This window comes from Rhododendron vialii, chromosome 6a (genome assembly GCF_030253575.1).
Source record: "Rhododendron vialii isolate Sample 1 chromosome 6a, ASM3025357v1".
NCBI classification, from domain to species: Eukaryota; Viridiplantae; Streptophyta; class Magnoliopsida; order Ericales; family Ericaceae; genus Rhododendron; species Rhododendron vialii.
The window spans coordinates 30,674,732-30,696,045 of record NC_080562.1 but is presented as its reverse complement, the minus strand read 5'-3'; the positions used below and the strand labels follow the sequence as shown (position 1 = coordinate 30,696,045).

Genomic DNA, 21,314 nt, shown 5'->3' with positions numbered 1-21,314 from the left:
ACGATTATTTAAATAGTAACAATGCCCAGATTTTAGCAAGCATACCCAGCCTATATGGTAAGTATTGCTTTGACAATAAGAAAAATGTCCAGATTTCTGTAAGTTATTGAGTTGGTAAGAATCCACAGATTTTAGTAAGCGCACCTTGTATAAATGGTAAATAATGCTCAGATTTTTGTAAGTACGGTTATTAAAATTAAAATGGTAAGAATTTTCAGATTTTAGTAAGCTCACCCTGTATAAATGGTAAGTAATGCTCTGAAAATAAGAAGCATGCCCAGATTTTTGTAAGTACGGTTATTGAAATTGAAATGGTAAGAATTTCCAGATTATAGTAAGCTCACCCTGTATAAAATGGTAAGTAATGCACTGAAAATGAGAAGCACGCCTAGATTTTTGTAAGTACGGTTATTGAAATTGAAATGGTAAGAATTTCCAGATTTTAGTAAGAACACCCTGTATAAATGGTAAGTAATGCTTTGAAAATGAGAAGCACGCCCAGATTTTTGTAAGTACGGTTATTGAAATTGAAATGGTAAGAATTTCCAGATTATAGTAAGCTCACCCTGTATAAAATGGTAAGTAATGCACTGAAAATGAGAAGCACGCCTAGATTTTTGTAAGTACGGTTATTGAAATTGAAATGGTAAGAATTTCCAGATTTTAGTAAGAACACCCTGTATAAATGGTAAGTAATGCTTTGAAAATGAGAAGCACGCCCAGATTTTTGTAAGTACGGTTATTGAAATTGAAATGGTAAGAATTTTCAGATTTTAGTAAGCACACCCTATATAAATGGTAAGTAATGCAGTGAAAATGATAAGCACACCCAGATTTTTGTAAGTTCGATTTTTAAGAGCTTAACAATCTGTTCATGACACACAAAACAATCTGGTACAAAAGTGACGTGGGTACCAGACATAATCGAATACATAGCTTAAACCAAAGCTTATACAAAGCAGCCAGCAGCAGTTCAATAGCAAACAACAGTCATAACAGAACAGAAGGCAGCCTTAGGAGCATAGCAGCCAGCAGCACAACACCTGGACATCAGCAGGGGGGAGAGAAATAGGGGCGTTTAGAGCTGCGGAGGTGGAGGCGTCCGGCTGTGGAGGTGGAGGATGATTGACGAGAGGAGCAGGCGAGGAGAGAGCAGCAACTGTGAATTAGGGCTCAAAATTTTTACCTGTGATGCAACTTTTTTTTTTTTTTACCCAGTCGTGATGCAACTGGAACAAGAGGTAGTGAGAGAATGAGAGGAGAGAGAAAAATTACATTCAGGGGATTTGATGAATGGCCAGGATTAAAAGAATTACATCCTACGGTTCAAATTTGATGGGAGTACCATATTCCCAAAACCAGTGGTTTTTGATGGGAGCATCATAGCCGGACCCCTTATAAACTTATATTTTACTCAAATCACATCCATTCACCACCATCATCGTCATCGCCGCCCATCACCTCAGGTCTCACTCTCCCGTTCTGATCGGAGCTTTTAAAGTCAAGAGCTTTTAATTACTCTTCTTCTACAATAAAAACATACCTATCCACTTGAATCCAAGTTTGGAAGAAAACACGTCGAAGCTGTGGAAGAGGATCGCGGGGTTGCCCTTGCTCGAACAAATGATGGTAATCATGAGTATATATTTCTTTATTTTTTCAGTCCTAATTATTTTTGTATACTTGTTTTGTAGTATTTGGAATTTGAATTTTTTGCAATAATTAAAATGTATGAAAGATAAAATTACTTACATATATTACTATATAAGTAGAAAATATTTTTTAAGGTATAAAAAGTCACTATTTTGTGCTATTCCATATCCAGACTTTTTTGAGAAAATACTGATCAAATTACTTGACATGTATGTTTTCTAATTTAAGTTCTCTCACGTTTACCTATTTCCATAGCCCAACTTCAAAAGCAAAACTTATATTTTTAATTTTTAATTGGATAGGTTAGATTGGATCGGTTATTTTTTGAGAAACTATAAATACCCAGTTGAGGTGGTTAATTCTGTTAATCATACCTTCTCCACTTCAAAATCTAGAGAGAGAAAGAGAGATCAAAGAATCAGGAGAGAGATGCAGAGCACAGAGGACTGCTACTACTACCAAGAAAACCAACTAGAAAGTGGTGGTTTCCAATCCGGCACCATCAACCGCCTCAAAATGCTCACCCTCAACAACGCCTCCACCTTCCCAGCCACCACCGCCACCGCACCGCCCCTCCCATCCTCCGCTGCCGCCACCCGCTGCACCACCTGCTGCGGCTCCTCCTCCTCCACCAAGAGACGTTCACCCTCCTCCTCCTCCCTCCTCCAAGAACCCTCCGCGAAGAAACAACTCCTCACCCTCCTCTCCCCTCCCCCCTCCGCTGCCGCTAAACTCCCAACTCCGATCAATACCCAGATCACGCCGCCATCCCCCGCCGCCATTCTCCGCCGCTGCATCTCGGATCCCGTGTGTTCGCCGGGAACCACCGCCCTGCTCTCGAACCCTCAGTCGCCAGAAAACGCAAACACCATTGTTTCGGCCACAACCCCGTCTCCGGGGAAAGGAACCGCTTCACTGCCGCCTTTACCCCGACCCCTCCGGCGATCGATTTCCGACCCACTGTCTCATTCCCCGAGTTCCAGCGAGTTGGGTTCGGGATCAAGAAACAGGGGAGGGGAGAGTCCCGGTTCAATGAGCCTGAAGACATTGAAGGAGCGGATGATCGAGATGAGAGAGATGATCCAGTGGTGGGAAAAAATCGTGGGCGAAGAAGGCGAAGAGGAGGATAACAATGGCCGTGGAGATCATGATATTGGTACAATCACAGAGGTTGAATGTGCAGCGGAGACTGAAACAGAGGAGGCAGTGAGTGTGGAGAGAACAGGGGAGTGTTTGGTCCTTCACTTCAAGTGTCCCTGTACAAAAGGATATCAGATTCTTCTCTCTGGCAGCAACTGCTACTACAAGTTGATGTAAAAGCTTCAAAAAATTGCTTCACATTTTTTTCATAAAAAGGGTACTCATCGTTCTTGGTTTTCATTTATTTTAGAAAGAATTCAATCTTTTCCTTTAGACATGCCCGTTGAAGGTGTAGTTATTCACCATTCTCGGGCATCATTTGTCTTGGGAAAGACTGAATCTTCTCTCCTAGATGGAAACCATTTGAGATATAGTAGTTCTCAAAATGCTGGATTTAGATTCTTACAGTATTTCTTTCCAAACTGGTAGATTTAGTTTGTGCCCTTCTTCGGAGTCCGTGTTTCATTGTCGTTTGAGTGTCTATTCGTTATGGTGATTTTTCATTCTTGAGCTCTAGCGTTTGGTTTCCAGATGAGTTGCCATTGATCTGTTTGGGTCTTACAAACTACTAGTAGGTAGGAACAGTTCTTTTGATATTTCTCTGTTTGGAGGTGGTGTAGAAGCTATTGGGTTCTGTTTCATTGGAACTTTGTTCAATTGAAAATGGAAATGAATGGATTTGCTGTATCATTGGCCCTCATGGCTGGATCCCGAAAGGGTTTTGTGATGATTTCGATTGTATGGTTATGATGGTGCCGTTCAGTTTTCTTTTTAAACTTTCTTTTTAAAAAAAAAAAAGTAATTTCAAACTCAAATATAATGAAAATGAAAAATATTTTTTTAATTTTTTTTAAACCGTTTAAAAGATCTCAATAAGATTTACTAGACAAGATCCATATTAGTAGAAAAATTATTTGCGTAAATTCATAATTTTTAAACTTGAAATTACATTCCTTTTCTAAAAGTTTGTTTTTAAAGAAACTGGAACGGAGCCGAAGTTGTTTTCATGATTCAACTAAATGTTCTTATGTGATCCAGAAACCCACACCGCATTCTCGTTCATTTTGCCTGTACTTGATAATCAAAATAACCGTGATAATTGGTCATTTTTTCAGTTTTCAAACCTTGACCCTACGTAGATTTCTGTCATCAAATAAAAACACACACACAGAGACCAAAAAAAAAAGACTGCCAATTATCATGTTTGATCGAGCACATTCCCCACTCAATAACGGAAAAGATTGCCAATAATTATTAAACACAATCTCGGACACAACTGTGTGTTCAGAGCCATTCGATGCATGTGGACCCACGTACATTAAACAGCTCCGGACACAATTGTGTCTAGACTTTTCACTATTTAAATGAACCGGGACAGAGAAAAATCAGTAGCATCACAAGAGTCCTTTTATCATTATCGCATGAAAAAGACAGGTTCTTTTCATCCAGGAGCCGTTAAGAATGTGTGATACCAAATATTAGACTCGTTTCTTCCCATCTCCTGAATCTATATCCTTTGTTAGCAACCTTGGGGCGATTGCCATGGACATGAGCTCCTGAATAAGAAGCTTACAGGCATAAGGTATGTACACCTGCAAAAATACCAAAAAGGCAATACAAAACATTACAAGAAACATCAGAACCTTGATGAACCAATCATACTAACACAACATAGTCGTGTGCACGCGCGTACTTGTGTGTTTTTGAGAGGAAGAGAGCAATTCTACCTGAACAATGTCGGTTTTATTTTTGCAATGTCTACACTCGAATGAGTTCTTCTTCAGATTGGCAATGGCGACTATACCACACAGAGCACATACATGAACTCTATACGCATCACTCTGGTCAAACAGCCTCTCTTTGAGGAAGTGTGCAGCCCCGTGAGCAATCATGCAGTCACGTTCCATTTCACCAAATCGCAGACCTCCATCACGAGATCGCCCTTCAGCAGGCTGCCTAGTAAGGATCTGGACTGGGCCCCGCCCACGAGAATGGATCTTGTCATCCACCATGTGCTTAAGCCTCTGGTAGTAAGTAGGGCCCAGGAATATCATATAAGTCAGCGGGCGCCCAGTGTGACCATTGTACATTCTCTCGAATCCGCGCATCTGGTAACCGCATTTGTGAAGGGCTTTGCTGATGTTGTCCACCTAGGATCAACAACAAACAATTTTTAGCTTACAATTTATGCTCTCAAGGAAACTCAAGGTTTGAACTGTCAAGAGATTACGAGCACAAGAGCACCTACACAGGTTTGTGACATTGCTAACAATTAGCTTGCTGTAGAGTTATTTTACCACTTTTTTTGCTTATTGAGACGATTCTATTTCAGCACAGCTACACATTTTTCAACAGTTGGATGTAAAGCAACGAGGTCAAGAAGCATTGATATTTGATGTTGATGTGGCAAGTTTGCCAAAGGTACTTGGGGTAAATTTGGCACAAGAAATGGTTTTCGCTAACTGGCAAGGGATTTGCCCAATGAGTGGAGTTGCAATTTTTCTCATCTAACAAATTTTGGAGATGTCAATTGTCAAGGAGATGCTCTAAAACCACTAATACACTTTGCGGACCCAACCTATCAAAGTCAAAGAATTGCCAAGCGAGCATAGTGATTTTATTGTGGCAAGTCAACTCTCTTTGGGAATTGGGATATTAATTAGCACCAAATCTAGAGGTATGACTTTTAAGGTTGTAGAATTGTATTCACACCAATGCTGCTAACTCTGATTCCAGCCGAGAAGACTACTAAAAAGTAATGGGCAAGAAGTTCAACTATTTCAGGAGCTAGATTAGTTGGTTATAGAAAGCAATTGCTTTAATAAAAGTTGAGATTCGATATCAATCAATCATCAACAGAAATGAAATTGTGCCCATAAGCAACGTCTTTGAGATTTCAAAGAGGCGTGCTTTTGATATCATGTTAACAAAATATACTTACAGTGACATCAGTGAAAGGAGTTGCATCTCCCTCCTTTCCCATGTGAGCAGCAACCTTCCCCATGATGCACTCGATGAGCTGACCAATGGTCATTCGAGAAGGAATGGCATGCGGGTTAACAATGATGTCTGGACAGATGCCCTCAATTGTCCATGGCATATCTTCCTGGGTGTAAGCCATCCCAATTGTTCCCTTTTGTCCATGCCTACTGCTGAATTTGTCTCCAATCTGAGGTATGCGAATCGATCTCATCCTCATCTTAACAAACCTCAATCCATCAGCATTTGTGGTCAATAAAACCTATCACAAGGGATGGGAAAATATAGAGGAGCAAATGATTGACAATTTAAAAAGGAACAGTGGAAAACAAAACAAAGCAAACAACCGTTTATATCTCAAATACAGGAGAAACTGACCTTACAAAGTTTGCCCAATTAATTGAGTCAAAATTATGATCTAGGATAGTATGAATAGCATCATACCTGATCCACCATTCCACTTTCACTATGGCGCAAGCACGTGCTATGATCACGACGCGTGTATCGTGCAGTTTGTCCTTGAGCATCATCCGGTGCAATTGGTGTGGTCTTCCCAATGATAACATCCTCACCTGCTACTCTTGTCCCCTGACAGTAGCAAAAAAAACCGGATGATGCCAATACCCTGGAGATTTAGCAAGGATATGGAGTGATTAAAAAGTTCGTTCATAAACTTACAGGAGGTGCAAAGCCATCATCATCCAATTTGTCATAAGATCCATGTCGCATTCCCTGCGAAAGGCAGCAGAGTTTCAGTCGTAACAAAAAAAAAAACTATAAACAGAACGAAAATGGTATCACATTGGCAAATGCTCTAGATAAGCACTAACCATGGTATTTTCCCTATTAGGACACCCAAAGTCCTCCTTCACAAGTGTTCCCATCTTCTTCTCCTCATCCCTGTCGAATTCCACCATTAGCAAAATACCTGAGCACCTTCTAGAAATGCTTGATTTAATCAGGCAAAACCACTATACCCTACCTGTATGAACGGTAGAATATAGATCTGAAGAATCCGCGATCAATTGAAGATTGGTTCATAATAACAGAATCTTCCTGGTTATATCCAGAATAGCAAGCAATCGCAACAATGGCATTCTTTCACAAAACCAAGACGAGGACAAGTCATTTAACCGAAGTCTAATGAGAACCAGAGGAAAAAAGCAAGATAAATAAGATGTTAGATGCTTACAATGCCAGCTGGTAGTTGCCTAAAATGCAAATGCTCCATGGCACGAGTTGTAACTAGAGGCTTCTGAGGATAGTAGAGAACATAGGCTAGTGTATCCTTCATGAACCAAAGACAAAAAAATGAATAGTATAAACCGGATAAGGGAAGGCATAATTTACATATCCCTTCCTTGGTACCAGCAATGAAGAACAACAATTGCTATAAGGAAATGAGAATTCGAACCCACCATTCGTAACTGGTAATTGGTCACATAAATTCCCATGGCTTGCTTCCCCATCGCAGATTGGTAGGTATTACGGGGGGACTGCATTGTTTAACCAAATTATAAAAGAAACTTTGATTAAGGCTAGGGATCCTCTGACCCAAAACCCCTAACCTCCTTTCCTCAAGACACTTTCAATTGCACAATGTGGTGGGAATCTCAACACACATCAATCCCGAGGCACAATCGTGCAAGTAGAAGTGCATTGGGACGATGAAGGAGACGTGGATTTTGGGACAGGATCCCTGTGACCAAGCAATACATAACTAAGTGTGTGTAACTGAGCACACATAAGAAGCCCACCTGGTTATGATCAGGAAATGGGATAATAGAAGCACAAACTCCTAATATTAGTGATGGATGTATTTCACAGTGAGTATAAGTTTCAGAATAAGCGTCATCTGGGCAGAGCCGTGCAGATGTAAGATCCTAAAACAAATCACGAAAACAAAATTGGATCACCATGGGATACTAATATAATGAGATAGCAATGTAAAAGAGTTTTTAACTATCGATATTTATAATGTGCTTACATTTATGGTCATGGAAATCATTGTAGTTTCCTCTTCCTCTGTATCAACATACTCTATGTATCCTTTTGCCACAAGATCATGCCAACCAACTTCCTCAGGGGACTCCTGAGGAATGAATCAACAGCATTAACAAGACAAAAGGGGCAAAAAAAAGACTAAGAACTCATTTCAGTACATACTCTTTGTTGCAGACCTAGGATATCCTTCTTCTTTATCAGTAGTTTCTGTTTCTCTACAATAAACAATGGTCTACTACAGCGGCCACAGTCTGTATAAAGTCGGAGTTCTTTCAGACGAATGTCACGGATAACTCCAACTTCAGTGTTGACATCGACCTGTAAATGGAGCATACATTTTAAGTAGTCTAAACCAAAAACTAAGAGAAATCAGGAGGGGAACACCAAAACGTTGCTGTCTCTTCATAGAATTGTAGGAGCTACGAGTGCGCTCTACATTGAGACTGATCACTAGGAACACATACCTGTCTTCTTAACTGTCTAAGAGTTCTCACCAAGAGCTCAGGGTTACGATGAATACCAACCCAGCAACCGTTGACAAAAATTTTGGTAGCTAGAGGGATTACTGCAGGAGAAATTTCCTGCAAGTTGAAGACATAACAGAATTATCTTACTGAAGAAGCAACTTAAATTGGTTGCTTCCAATATTATTTACCTCAAAGTTCTCTGTGCTCCACTCCTCCAGAAACTCCAATATGGGATTTGCTGCTGATCCCACTGTTATATACACCATTAAGGCAAGGTTCTTGACCAATCCACAGGCCTGTAAAACAAAGTAACCTCATGTCAAGGGTCAAACAAAAGAAAAGAAAAAAAAAACAAAAGAAAGAGAAATGTCAATAACGATCGTTACTTGTCCTTCTGGAGTTTCTGCAGGACACATCATTCCCCAATGCGAGTTGTGCAACTGCCGTGGTTTTGCCAATTTACCTGGTTACATTTAAATAAAATGCTTCATCAAAAGACAATTCAAGAATTAACAGCAGCAAAATTGCAGCCTTTCGAAACATATCGAGAGTGGTTTGACCTTCACGTCCAATGGGCGAGTTCAACCTTCTCAGGTGGGAGAGAGTGGATGCATATGTTAAACGATTCAAAACCTGTTGAAACGATACACATAGATGAATGAAAAAAGATAACAAGAAGAGTACATAGAATAGGACCCAACCTGCGAAACTCCTGCTCTAGAGCCAGCTGAATTTGCTTGTCCCCAGTTCCCAGTAGCAAGAGAGTACTTCAGGCCACTTGTTATCGTTTTTGCTTTAATAGCAAATTGTAAGTTAACATCCTTCCCGTTGTCAACACACTGGTTCATGAACGTGAATTGCACAATTTTTAATAAAGAGAAGCCTTATGATACGAAGGTAAAGAGCCCGTTTGGTGCAGATTATTGCAAGCTAAATTCAAGTAATCTAAATGCATAATCCAAAAGCAGCCCTCCCCCAGCTTCCCTATTTTACATAATCCCTAGAAAGCTGCACCAACGAGGCCAAAACAATGCAGGAAAAAAAAAAAAAAAAAAGATGAAAGAGGAAACCTTCTGAACATAGGACCTCACATCCCTGGTTAACTTTCTGAATAACTGCAATAATTTAGTTAACATAAATGACAATCAGGAATGGAGCCTTCAAATCGTCATAATATCCAAAAAAATTATAGACATAAAGGACCATTCTGAACAAGCCTCCAAGTAGAGGACCAGCAAGGTCAAGTCTCTTATTTGCATAGTGATCCCTATCATCTTCTGGCCTCCGGCCAAGGGCACAAAGCAAAAGCCGATGGATGATGTACCTGGTGAAAGTACAATCAGTACATTTTCTGGAAACAAAGCAACTCCTACTTTGTGACATCACATACCCAAAGTAGTAAGCCTTCTTAGTTTCACAATATTCCCCCGTGCCAACATGGGGAAGCATTTCTCTTTGAAGTATTTCTTTGGCATACCTACAAAGCCAGAAGCATTTGGCTCTTTATAAACAACAAAAAGTCAAATATGACCATGAAATCAGCTGAGGTATCTCGTGTCCAAAAAAGCATCCCTCTGTATCACATATCACCCAGTCACCCGATGCCATTTCTTTAGCAATAAAAATTAGGGGGGAAAATCACATTTACGTGGGGTGGTGGTTATGAGATGCCTAGACATGAGGGAAAAAAAATTCGGGACAGAGGATCCTTCCAAGCCCATAAACCCACCTAATCCTCCTTTCTTTAGTGACACCCACAGCAGATCCTCTTTTTCCAATATAATCAAGCGCAACCTGGAACAGCACAATAGAAACAAGTTCGGGATCAATAGACGGCTAGACCCATTGCCGGTTAGAATCTTTAACATGCTGAAGGAAAGAAAACAAAAGGGAAGTGAATCTACTTGTGCATATTCATTCATCTATCTCTATGAAACCAGCAAAATTAAAAAGTGAAATATATATTTTGTCTTCTTATATTCCTAACCCTCTTTCATGCCTCTTCGTTCTCCTTTTTCTTTACCCCCACAAACGTAGAACGTAAGAACATAGAGTAACAAAGTCAGTACTCCCACCTCCTGCAACTATCCCATTCAGCTACCAGGACACTATAAGGCAAAGCATAACAGAATACCTGTTGATTTTGAATTACAAATGCCTCTTCTAAGGATGGACGAAGTAAATCCATCATTTTATTGTCTGTAAATTCATAACATATGTGCTCCAATATATCCTTGTCTGCAACAAATCCCAGTGCACGGAACACAACAACAATTGGGATTTCAGTACGAATGTATGGAAGGGTTGCACGGATGTATTGCCCAGAAGATCCCTGCATATGCATACAATATCCTCATAATGGGCACAACCAAATACTCAGATGATAAGAGCCCTGCCATTCAAGAACAGTAATGCTAGAACCAAAAATTTCACTGAAAAGTGCCAGAATTCAATGCAGCAGAACTGAGTTCATTATGGCGGAGCATGAGTCCTATGAAGAATGAATGTGGAAGTAATACTACAGAAACAAACTCTTCTTACAATCCTAGTTTAAAACTGATGAGGCAGCTAAGGTGTACCTATCAATTGATTCGGGGTGGATCCCATCTCAAATTTCACATTAGTATGTAGAAGAAATTGTAAAGCGTTTGTTTGTGGAGCTTTTTCCGTAACATGATTGGATTGAAACTGATTGAGGTGTCTTGCACTGTTTGGTCAGACCCAGAGTGGGTCCATGACACTAATCAACCAGCCCAAGCCACCTCAATCTGTTTCAAGCAGACTTTTGGCCTGATCATAATGTCTCAAAATAAAGAAAACACAAGCTACTGAAGCTTGTCCTTCGTCCCCAAAATGTTCAATTGATATTCCTAAGATATACACATGCTGCAATTACCCCTTTGGCACCAGAGGAAGAAACCATCCTGACAAACATGCCGCTAGGAGGCCTGTTTTGGGACTCCGCCATGGACCGGACCTCGGATACATAAGCATATTTGTTGGGCTGCCTAATCTTGAACACATAGACATGGTTGGTGCTCATCTTCTCCTGAGCAATCAGAACCTTCTCACTGCCATTGATAATGAAGTACCCTCCTTGATCAAATGGGCACTCTCCAAGCTCAGTTAAATCCTTCTCTGAGGTCTGATACAGGCTACAATAGCTTGACCGGAGCATAATTGGAACCTAAAATGTAGCAAGAAATAAGATAACAAAGATGATATCAGAGCCGAGATGCAGGCGGAGAATCGGCCAGTTGATAGGGTTGTTTAATGCTAGATCTGTGCCAAAAACCAGTGAATGTGATTGGTTTTAATTGGTCCTTTGAACAATTGTAACTGACCAAGTCATCAGTTTTGAGTCTTTCGACCTACATCTTGTTGACATGACCAGTCATGCTCATGATAAAATACTCAAATTTACAAGGATAACATTATCTGTAGATTCTGTACAGAGTATTGTTAAGAATTTTCATATTGAATGATGACCTTTAGGGGTTCCTTTTAATTTAAACCAAGATATCTAATGTTAAAAACGCCATTGTCACATCATTCTAAACTTGAATTTTGTCTATAAACCATTCTCCAATTCTCAATAGAATTCAGTTCAGATTTCTTCACAATAAAAAACAGATGCAGGCTGCAAACCCTCCAGTCCACCACGTGCTCAGTTTTAAATTATCTGTTCCGTGGAGCCCACCAAACTGTTAACCAACTACAGCCAATGACATTGGTTGGTTCCGGCTTGCATCTAGACTGGGCCTGCTTGATAATCCAAATTCAAAACGTCAGATACGTCATCTAGAACTCAAATCCCAGTACCTTTCCAATAAAAACTTTAGTGAACTCCTGTGTCTCAGTGACCTCTTCACAGTCATGGCCTTTCTTAACAACTCTTTTTGTGACATCCACATACAATGGAGATGAGTAGGTCAGGTTCCTCAATCTTGCAGCCTTTGGGAAAAGAGAGGCAGTTTCTCCATCAGACTCCGTCATCATCGGTTTGCTCAGGTATATCTGACCGAAGCTGATTCGGTAAACCATCTGCAACAACATAAAAAAAACTTGAGCCTTGATTCTTGAAGGGCCAAATTAGAAGCCTTACTTCTAACCAGTTACATTTTAAAATGGTTGAACTTGGTTGTAACTATATGATTTACATCATAGTCACCATCCAAACTAGTTTGTTAATATCATGTGTTATAATTTTGAGGTTCCAGTTGTACGTAACAACAAACTAAGGTCAAACGCTCTGGTCAGATATTAAGGAAATAAAACCCAAAAAGAGCACCTGCAGCAAATTTTGATTGTGAAGGTCAAAACAATAGGTTCTTGACATCTTTTCTCTATACTATTATGTACGTTTTCGGAAAGTGTTTGGATAGTGAATTATTGAGGTAAAGGGGAATAGAATTACTTAAGGCCATGTTGCATATGCATATTTGATCTTTAGTATTTCATATTCATTTGCTCGTTACCTCTCTAACCAAATGAAAAATAGAGGGAAAACCAGATTTTAATTAAGACGCATTGAAGAAGTGTCAATCATGCCTTTAAGAGTGCGTAACGAGTGCCTGTGCTTCTTAGTACACAACTTGCTGTTTCCAAAATGCACGAAAGGATTAAACACTGGAACTGTTTATGTACAGTCTTCATAATTTCATCTAAACACCAAAATTCCAAGCTATCCTTCTCAGATTTCACCCTCACAGTAAATCTGTAAAAGACCAAAAAGTGAACATTCAACTAGGGCTGACAAAAGAACCAAAGAGCTCAAGTTTGAGCTCATGTTGGCTTGTTAAAAGCCCATTCGCCATCGGTTTGTTACATAAATAAACCAAGCTTGAACATCTTATTGAAGCTCGCTAAGCTTTCAAACCAAGCTAAAACAAGCTACTGTTCAACTCGGTCGACGCATTGTGTTTAAAAAATGTAAGCTGCTCGAGATCGCTCGATTAAATCTCGTGTGAGATTGGGTCACCTCATAAACAAACCCAGCTTAAACAACCATCTGTTCAACTCGTTTATAAGCCCTACATTCAACCTTTTTACTTTTTTTTTTGATAACTCAGGTGTGTGAGCCAGCTTTCGTGCACCTCGACTAGTCCTGGGGACCAATCCCACCACCCACTTGCGGGGGTCCCAATTTAAGCCCAAGCAAAACTTCTATATGGACTGCCCCCAAAGGAGTTGATAACACCTAAGAGGTTTCGAATCCAAGAACTTAGGAGAACTTAGGAGGGAGCAAACCCCTAATCCCAAGCCTTAGACCACTAGGCCAACCCCTGCATTCAACCTTGGTATAATGACAGGAATGGTCCTGTGGTGTGAATAGTGAATACATAAGTAGTAATAAAACAGAATCCAAATGCAGTAACTTGACTAACAATTGAAGATCAGATTTGATAGAGTAGCGTTACCGCATTCGTAAAATTTCGAAGAGAAAACACAAGTGCGCATGAAACCAGGCGAACGGAACCCGTTCACAAATGGTCGGAGGTTTGGCAGAGTCGACATTACGGTTGTGGTTTGTGGCATGTCGCAGGGAGATATGGGGTTTTGGTGCGGATGGAGGGGCTGGCCGCTGGCGGAGGGAGGTGGCGGGCGTTGGGTATATACACAATAGGAGCGGAGCAAAGATATACTCCGTCCCAATTTAAATGTACCCAACGGGGATTTTCGTGCATTTTAAAATTCAAAAAATATATATTTCTACATACGGAGTATTATTTTTTTAGTTTTCTACATATGATTTTCGTGTAATTTAAATTTAATTTTCGTGCACCCGAAGTGCCCCGATTCTAGTGATTAGTACATTTTTTCACCTGCGCTAGAAACGGTGTGTTTTTCATCACTCGCTGTGTGAGCTCCACCGTGCATTTATTTATATAATTTGAATCGTTCATCTTTTAGGGCCCACAGAGGTACTCGTCCATGCAAAAAATTAACTTGATTGGATATCGATAAATATATCAAAAGTTTGAATTTTAGTTTATAAAATGGACAGCCTGATTTTATTAGGTTAAACTACCCACCACCATCCATTTTATAAACCAAAATATAAATTCAAATGCACATGTCGATGACTGATTAAGCTAATTTTTTGAAAAATACTCTACTCTGCAGGCCCTATGAAATAAACAGTTCATATCACCAATAGAAGCAGGTGGAACTCATAATAATGATGGCAGAAAACTCATGGTTTTCACGCAGAAGTAATTTAATCTCTTCTTAAGGATCACCAATAGGCACAGGTGGGGCTCATAATAACGATGGCGAAAAACTCATGGTTTTCACGCATAAGTAATTTAATCTCTTCTTATTATTCTGTGTTCATACTTCATATATCTACATAGATTTTATTTAGTTAAATATAATAAGAGCAAAATACCAAATAGTGAATTTTTTTTTTTTTTGGTAATGAAGAGTGGTTCCCGAGCCAGTTTGCGCGCACCACAGGATTAATCTCTCCAGCCCGTCACCAGCCTTTGCTAACCCAAAGGGTTTTTACGCATGGGGTGGTTCCAAGGGCTCTTCGCAATGCATGAAAGTCGAACCTGTGATCTCGGAAGAACAAACATAGTACAATTCGTAACGGTGGTGCAGTATAAATCCAAATTCGACCTCAATTGCCATCCCTACACTTGTGCCTAGCAAGTGGTATTGAATGGAAGTGAACAAATGGTTTTGGAAGCACTAGTTGAAACACAAACTCAACTGTATCGGGAGTCATTGAATGCACATGAGCTTGCATACATGTAACAACTGCTAACACAGTTGTGTTTAGGAATTGTATTTTAAAATTCCGTTCGTAGACTTTTTGTATATGCAAACATCCCCACACTATTGAGCTATTGAGCTCTCATGAACACATCCACACACACCACAAGTTCATGCATTCACACACTAACAAGATGTAAACATTGATAAGTAAAATTCTACAATTATCAATTTCCCACAAGAGCCAACCAATTTAATGAGGGAGAGAGAGGGACCTCGACGAAGTCGGATTGGCGGCCAGGGATGTGCTGAGACTCGGGCTTAATCTCGATATCAGCAGCCTCGTCCACGATCTCTTGCATTGTGTTTTGTATGAACTCGTCGAACGAGTCGAGCTGTTGCCTCACCAATCCCTTCTCCTCAAAATACGCGCTGATCACCGTCCATGCATCCTCCTGCGAAATCTCCTGCTCATCATCACCATCGCCATCGCCATCGCCACCATCCCCCACACTCACAATCTGACTATGATCAATCAAACTCGGATCGTATTCGTCTTCCCCGTACATTTTTACGCCGCAAAAAAAAAAAAAGGAACAGCTAGAGAGAGCATATACAAGAGTTTGATTTGATTGTACCAAATGAATTAATTGAATGTGTGTAATCTGAGTTTGGCAGTTGTAAATTTGTTTTCAGGTGTACGAGTTAGAATTTTCCCGAGAAAAATTGATGCAGTTTTGATCTTATAGGATATGAGAGAGAAATAGGGGATGTGGCAATTGATCCGAAATTTGGATGGGGATTGCTCATATATAGGGATTTATCATTGACCATAGCCGCCTACAAGCACTTATTAATTCATGGGTAGTGCACATAACATATTGTTTCTGATTGCTCATATATACTGTATATATATATACACGCAACGATTTACAGAAAGAATTAAACAACATAATTAATGCAAACAAGTAGGAGTAAAATTTACCAAAGACTTCCTGAATCTAAGTTTTCATATATATATTTAGGTACGGTCAAAACCGTCAAACCTATTACCAAGGAAGACTATTTGACCTCCAATTGCTTACACACATGTGGCAGCGGGATCCGTGGAGAAAAGTAGCCTCGGTCAGATCTTTATCCAACGAAGGATAGTTGACCACCCAATAAGAAAAAGGCACGTGAACGCGCGAGAGGGATATTAGTCCCCGCGGAAGTCGTCCGCGGGAAGCTACCGCGAAGCCCCGATGTTACTGCGGAATTATGAGACGCATTCTGAAATAATCCTATCAGAGGGGGACCGTGTGACTACAAAAGATGATATTAAAGAGTTCCCGGAGTCCCATCCTAGCCTAGAGGCAGGGTCTGGGAGGGACCCCGCGGAGAACGTACGATCGCTGCAGGTCGCGACCTTGCTCCAGCGGGAATAGGGGAATTTCTTGTGGCTTGGTGGCTTGGGATTGAGGTATCGCCACGGGGTTACGAGCCGCTCCGCGGACAAATGTCCGTGGGCAAGTTTCTCCAAGGCCAGGAGGTACAGAGGGAACACGTGTCAGGATTTAATAGGAGCGCCGTCCTGGGTCTGACCCAGGCCCAGGTGCCCTATAAATACCTCTGACATTCCCAATGATGAGAGAGGACCTTTTTCTGGGAGAGAGTATGTGAGCACTGAATTTGAAAAAGGAGAACATTCTTCCTCAGAGAAAAGGAGTGACCTCACTCGCTCAAGCCCGAAAAAGGCCAAATACCCCGCGGAGAACAAGAGAGACACGCTACCTTTGTTCCGTCTGTACCTTCCGCTCTTTCCCTCATCCCACAAGATTTCTTCCCTCTTCCTTTCGCTAATCATCAACCAATCACACCTCTCAAGCTCACGAACACTTATACGTAAGCGATTCCCACGAAACCCTCCTCCTACAATATCATGTTCGGTTGCCAGGATTATTCAAAAGGTTAATTAAATCATATGAATTCCATGGGACAAAAAATGAGACGATCGATCGATCACCAGGTATCAAACTACCAGCAAAAATTGCTCAATAACAATAAATTTTAGTTTCTCTTCCACCACCTCAACTTTGGACATGACCTTATCACGCACTAGCAATGTTTTGACTCCATATTTGAGGGCTACGTAGGTCTTTCATCTTTCTTCTTCCTTTCCTTCAAAAAAAAAAAAGGACTCAAGGTTTTCGTGTGTATTTAGAAAGACAGAACTAAAGATTAATTAGCTTATGGGGGGGCCAAGGCCACACTTATTTGGAAAAGTCTATAATTATCTAGTATTGTATTTTAGCTTTAAACCATTACATGGTCGAGGTAACACATTGAGATTTTTTTTTTTGTCAAGAGAACCTATATATATACACACACTCGGGACAATGAGGGATTCCGCACGGCCTTACCGTGCGGGACTCCCCTTTCCCGATCGAATTGTGACGATCCGAGCAGCTCAAAGTGATCAGAACGTAATTTTCTGGGTACCCGGGAGAAATCAGCAAAAAAAATGATCGGAAAAGGCTTGATCCGAGCAGTTTTTTACTGAACCGTTCAATAAAAAACTGTTCGGATGAATCCCTTCCCGATTATTTTTTTGTTGATTTCTAGCGGGTACCCTTAAAATCACGTTTTGATCACTTTGAGCGGCTTAGATCGTTGCAATTCGATCGGAAAAAGGGAGTCCCGCACGGTAAGGCCGTGCGGGATCCCTTAGGAGATCCAGACTATGTGTGTATATATATATGTAGTGTTTTGAAATGACTATTATTTAGAAATTTAATTGTTTTAGTTAACAACCGAATGATTCGACTTGAATGACATATGAATAATTAATCAAGCCCGAGTGTGGTGTCATTGTTGGTGCAACTAACCTTAATCAGAATAATTATCGTGCTTATGTCGGGAAACCCTTAATTTGTTGAGTTGTTGTCGTGTGTGCACATTAGTGAAAGAGTTAAGAAACCTTAGACGTTTAACTACCCCCAGTCTCTGCATTTTAAATTTCACCAAACGAATCTATTGTACCATTTCACGTTATCATTAAAGGTCACAGCTAATAACCAGAAATTTTTGGGCAACGAGAGGGTACCACGTGACGGTGCCCGTCAGCAATTCCAGCCGTTCAGACGTGTTTTGGATGGTTCAGATTTATTCCCTCTCTCCTCCCTCAGCCAACCACTCTCTCTCTCTCATCTTTTTCTTTTTCTAAAATCCGAACTGTCCAAAAGCGGCTTGAATCGCCGACGGGATACCATATGTGTGATACCTACCCGGCACACGAAAACTTCTCGCTAATGACACTCATGAAGTCCAACACGGCTGAAAATTAATCCAGGGAGAAATCCTTCCACGCACGAGGGGGGTGGGGGAAAAACAGTTCAACTAAACACACAAGAGTACAAATACAAGTCCACCACCCCACATCTGCCCTTTCCTAACACAATAATTATCACCTCATTATAAGCTTCCTGGGTATTAAAATTCCAAAAACTTTAATTCACCTGAGACTCCAAAACCGTCTATTTACAATTCAGAGAGAGAGAGAGAGAACTATAATGCATCACTGTCACTCGAGCATGGACAAGACCACGAGGGTCTGCTTCCTCCTGCTGAGGGTTCTGGCATTGGGCGCAACCATTGCGGCAGCCATTGTCATGGGTACGAGTCACGAGAAATCTAGCTTTTTCACCGTACAGTTTGAAGCTAAGTTCAGCCATACCTCGGCTTTCACGTGAGTTTTTCCATCGACTCTCCTTTTCGCATTCGTTAGGGTAAAATTTCATACGAAAAACAAGTACTACTACTCAAAATGCGATGCGACAGTACTGCATTCACACTGTTGGAGTTTGCGCCCAATTCAAAACATGTGTAGTGCTTGCAACGCAAAATTCCGAAACTTTTTTTGAAAATTGGTGCATTTCGTTTTCCCTTCGTCGTTTATTTGTTTTGGCTGCTGCTGCTGCAGTCCTTCTCTTCTTCTTCTTATTTGTAATGGCGAGCAAAATGCTGTTGGTGCAGGTATTTTCTGATTGTCAATGTCATTGGAGGGGCGTACAGTTTGCTGGTTCTTTTCCTTCCAACAGAGAGCTTGCTCTGGCGATTGGTTATTGCCATGGATGTGGTAACTATTATACACATTTCAATCTTTCACGTACAAATATTTCAATTGAGTTCAAAAAAAAATTCTTTCATGTCGTGTTAGGAATCGGTCTGTAAAACGGAAAAAAAAATTTAAGGTTGCCTACTTCCTACCTCTCTAGACCCTCGTCTTTTGAATACTCACACGTTGGATATTAGTTTCCCCATCTATTCCAGAAAGCGCGACCATATTTTGTTGAACGCGATAAGACATTGTATTGCCAGCTTATGAATAACCCAACTGAACTTACCAAAAAAATTTTGTTAACCCAATTGAAACAGGACTTCTGTACAAGGATTTCTACACCGAGTGATGTGGCTTTTTGCGGTCTCTCAATGACATAGTACTAAAACACCCAACTTTGAAACATTTCAATGTTGCATCCATTAGCGATCCAAAAATTAACGAGGCCATACTGTGAAAAGAGGAGTTGTATGTTCCCAAGCAACAGCCTAATTTGGTTAGCACAACAGAGCCAACACCGCCCACATCGTTCTGTATGAAAATTTCTACATCAAAATCGTGTTTGTACTTAACTTGTGAAAGATCGAAAACGTTTGGTATATATTGAATCGTTGTGCTTTCTAATCATTACACGAACCTAATGGAATTTTGACTTCTTTGGAATATCATCAGGTAATAACTATGTTGCTGACATCAGGAGTATCAGCAGCCTTAGCAATTGCATATGTGGGGAAGAAAGGGAATTCCTATGCAGGTTGGCTACCCATTTGTGGCCAGGTTGAGGGCTACTGCCACCAGGTGGGAGGAGCCCTAGCCACTGGCTTTGCCGGAGTTATAATCTACATGCTCATCCTCCTCTACTCCCTCCATTCTGCCATAAATCCTCTGCTTTTGTAAAAACAGTACTGGTCTATCTGATGTATAGGTCTTGCCTATCCGACGAATAAAATTTCTCCTCCATCTTGCCAACAAAGGAAAAATAACTTTGAAGCAGGATTCCGGAGTTGTGTTTTTTAGAGATGGATTAGGAGATTTACAAGATCAACAGAAAGTTGTGTACTTGAACATCTTGCTACCTGTCTTGTAATAAATATTTGAAAGAACTACATCGCTGTATACGAAAATGTTCATGCAAACATGAAAGTTTAGCAATCCAGAACTAGGACCGATAAATCTTTGGTAAATCAATGGTGTGGCTAAGATTTACTTGAATGCGTGGAGACTCGAGGCCACATGTCCAACTCGAAAAAAACTGTTACAGCTATTATTAATCCAGCAATTGATTCCATAATCAAATCGTACCCCTGCGCATTAATCAGCCGCTCCCAACTGATTCTGTAATTGGACCATCCAAACGCGAATGGTTGTGTACCGTATAATCCAAATTTTGGGTAATTTGTTTGGTTTGAATTCTAGGACTGTGGAAGTTCTGTAACTCAAAGCAAGAAATTATGTGGCAAGTGCCCTCTGTAGCCTACATGACCAGGGCCTTGGTTTTTTTTATAATCGAATGTCTGAACCAACTTACGCGTACTTTGACCAAGGCCTTGGCTTTGGATAATAGTAATGTGGGATGTTCTAATTTGGAGCAGAAAGTTTTTCATACTTATTGAAGGTTCCACCTAGTTGGTATTGTTTTTATTTCCTATTTCGAAATTCCCATTTATGAAAAGCAGAAAACTTTGTTTGGTGAAGAATTTTTTATTTTTTATTTATTTTTTTTTGGGTTTAGGGCGCTGGACTTTTGTTTCCATGAGAAAGAAAGTGATTGGAAATGAGTTGGCTGGGTTGGGTAAGCCCAAACATAGCTGGGTTGGGATTTCTGATGAGGCCTGTGGCCAGTAGCCCAAAAATACAAAAGGAAAAATCACTGAAAGAATATTACTAATACAAACCAAAACTAATAGCAAGGAAACTAAAATGGATAATGAATAAGAATGCACTGACTGACTCACAATTAAAGATATTCATGTAGCTATCAAATGTTCAACCAAATGCCTTTTTCTGTAAATATAGTATTCTCAGTGGTATTAATTATTTTTTGGCAAGGAAGATTTTATTATTAACGAAACAAACAAGAATACAAAGAACCATACAAGAATACAAAGAACCAAAGGAACATACCCCCGAAAAACAGAGAGAAAACAGCCCTACATTCTAAGGAAAAGGAACCAATTTCAATGTCCATTTAAAAGGGTCCCAATTAAAGTCAGAGTTTTGCTCTATATGGATTGACCCAAAATGAGCTGATA

At 40.3% G+C, this 21,314-nt stretch overlaps 3 protein-coding genes across 6 annotated transcripts; 2 read left to right on the top strand and 1 right to left on the bottom strand.

Annotated features, from left to right (window-relative positions):
- Positions 1–1,949: 1,949 nt before the first annotated feature.
- On the top strand, positions 1,950–3,090 carry LOC131329572 (uncharacterized). Its single transcript, XM_058362777.1, has one exon. The coding sequence runs from the start codon at positions 2,083–2,085 to the stop codon at positions 2,968–2,970; it is 888 nt and encodes a 295-aa protein (XP_058218760.1). The 5' UTR covers positions 1,950–2,082; the 3' UTR covers positions 2,971–3,090.
- Positions 3,091–4,025: 935 nt separating this feature from the next.
- On the bottom strand, positions 4,026–15,646 carry LOC131330226 (DNA-directed RNA polymerase II subunit RPB2-like). 4 transcript variants are annotated; one of them, XM_058363729.1, is made up of 25 exons: positions 15,239–15,645; positions 12,066–12,287; positions 11,140–11,430; positions 10,378–10,575; positions 9,973–10,037; positions 9,634–9,720; positions 9,447–9,567; positions 9,314–9,358; positions 8,945–9,082; positions 8,804–8,876; positions 8,630–8,706; positions 8,432–8,539; positions 8,241–8,357; positions 7,939–8,094; positions 7,760–7,864; positions 7,530–7,655; positions 7,191–7,268; positions 6,965–7,060; positions 6,755–6,870; positions 6,603–6,672; positions 6,451–6,504; positions 6,217–6,360; positions 5,735–6,034; positions 4,521–4,943; positions 4,026–4,385 (listed from the first exon to the last, which is right to left on the bottom strand). In XM_058363729.1, exons 1-25 carry the CDS (start codon positions 15,530–15,532, stop codon positions 4,272–4,274), a joined length of 3,618 nt encoding a protein of 1,205 aa, XP_058219712.1. In that variant the 5' UTR covers positions 15,533–15,645; the 3' UTR covers positions 4,026–4,271. The 4 variants fall into 4 exon arrangements, with proteins under 4 accessions (XP_058219712.1, XP_058219714.1, XP_058219713.1 ...); XM_058363731.1 differs by lacking the exon at positions 15,239–15,645 and adding an exon at positions 13,664–13,851; XM_058363730.1 differs by lacking the exon at positions 8,241–8,357 and having other exon boundaries at positions 15,239–15,646.
- A 2,766-nt stretch (positions 15,647–18,412) lies between these two features.
- Positions 18,413–20,214, top strand: LOC131329383 (CASP-like protein 1C1). The gene is made up of 3 exons (XM_058362479.1): positions 18,413–18,690; positions 18,978–19,080; positions 19,735–20,214. The coding sequence occupies exons 1-3, from the start codon at positions 18,515–18,517 to the stop codon at positions 19,957–19,959; spliced, it is 504 nt and encodes a 167-aa protein (XP_058218462.1). The 5' UTR covers positions 18,413–18,514; the 3' UTR covers positions 19,960–20,214.
- The last annotated feature ends 1,100 nt before the right edge of the window (positions 20,215–21,314 follow it).

Excerpts from the sequence above, each read along its gene's own strand:
- LOC131330226 (XM_058363729.1), bottom strand. The coding sequence starts at position 15,532 with ATGTACGGGGAAGACGAATACGATCCGAGTTTGATTGATCATAGTCAG. Across the intron at positions 10,038-10,377 it reads TTGTAATTCAAAATCAACAG|GTTGCGCTTGATTATATTGG; the intron begins GTATTCTGTTAT and ends GTGCTGTTCCAG. Across the intron at positions 7,656-7,759 it reads TGATTTCCATGACCATAAAT|GATCTTACATCTGCACGGCT; the intron begins GTAAGCACATTA and ends GATTTGTTTTAG.
- LOC131329572 (XM_058362777.1), top strand. The coding sequence starts at position 2,083 with ATGCAGAGCACAGAGGACTGCTACTACTACCAAGAAAACCAACTAGAA.
- LOC131329383 (XM_058362479.1), top strand. The coding sequence starts at position 18,515 with ATGCATCACTGTCACTCGAGCATGGACAAGACCACGAGGGTCTGCTTC. Across the intron at positions 18,691-18,977 it reads AGCCATACCTCGGCTTTCAC|GTATTTTCTGATTGTCAATG; the intron begins GTGAGTTTTTCC and ends CTGTTGGTGCAG. Across the intron at positions 19,081-19,734 it reads TGGTTATTGCCATGGATGTG|GTAATAACTATGTTGCTGAC; the intron begins GTAACTATTATA and ends GAATATCATCAG.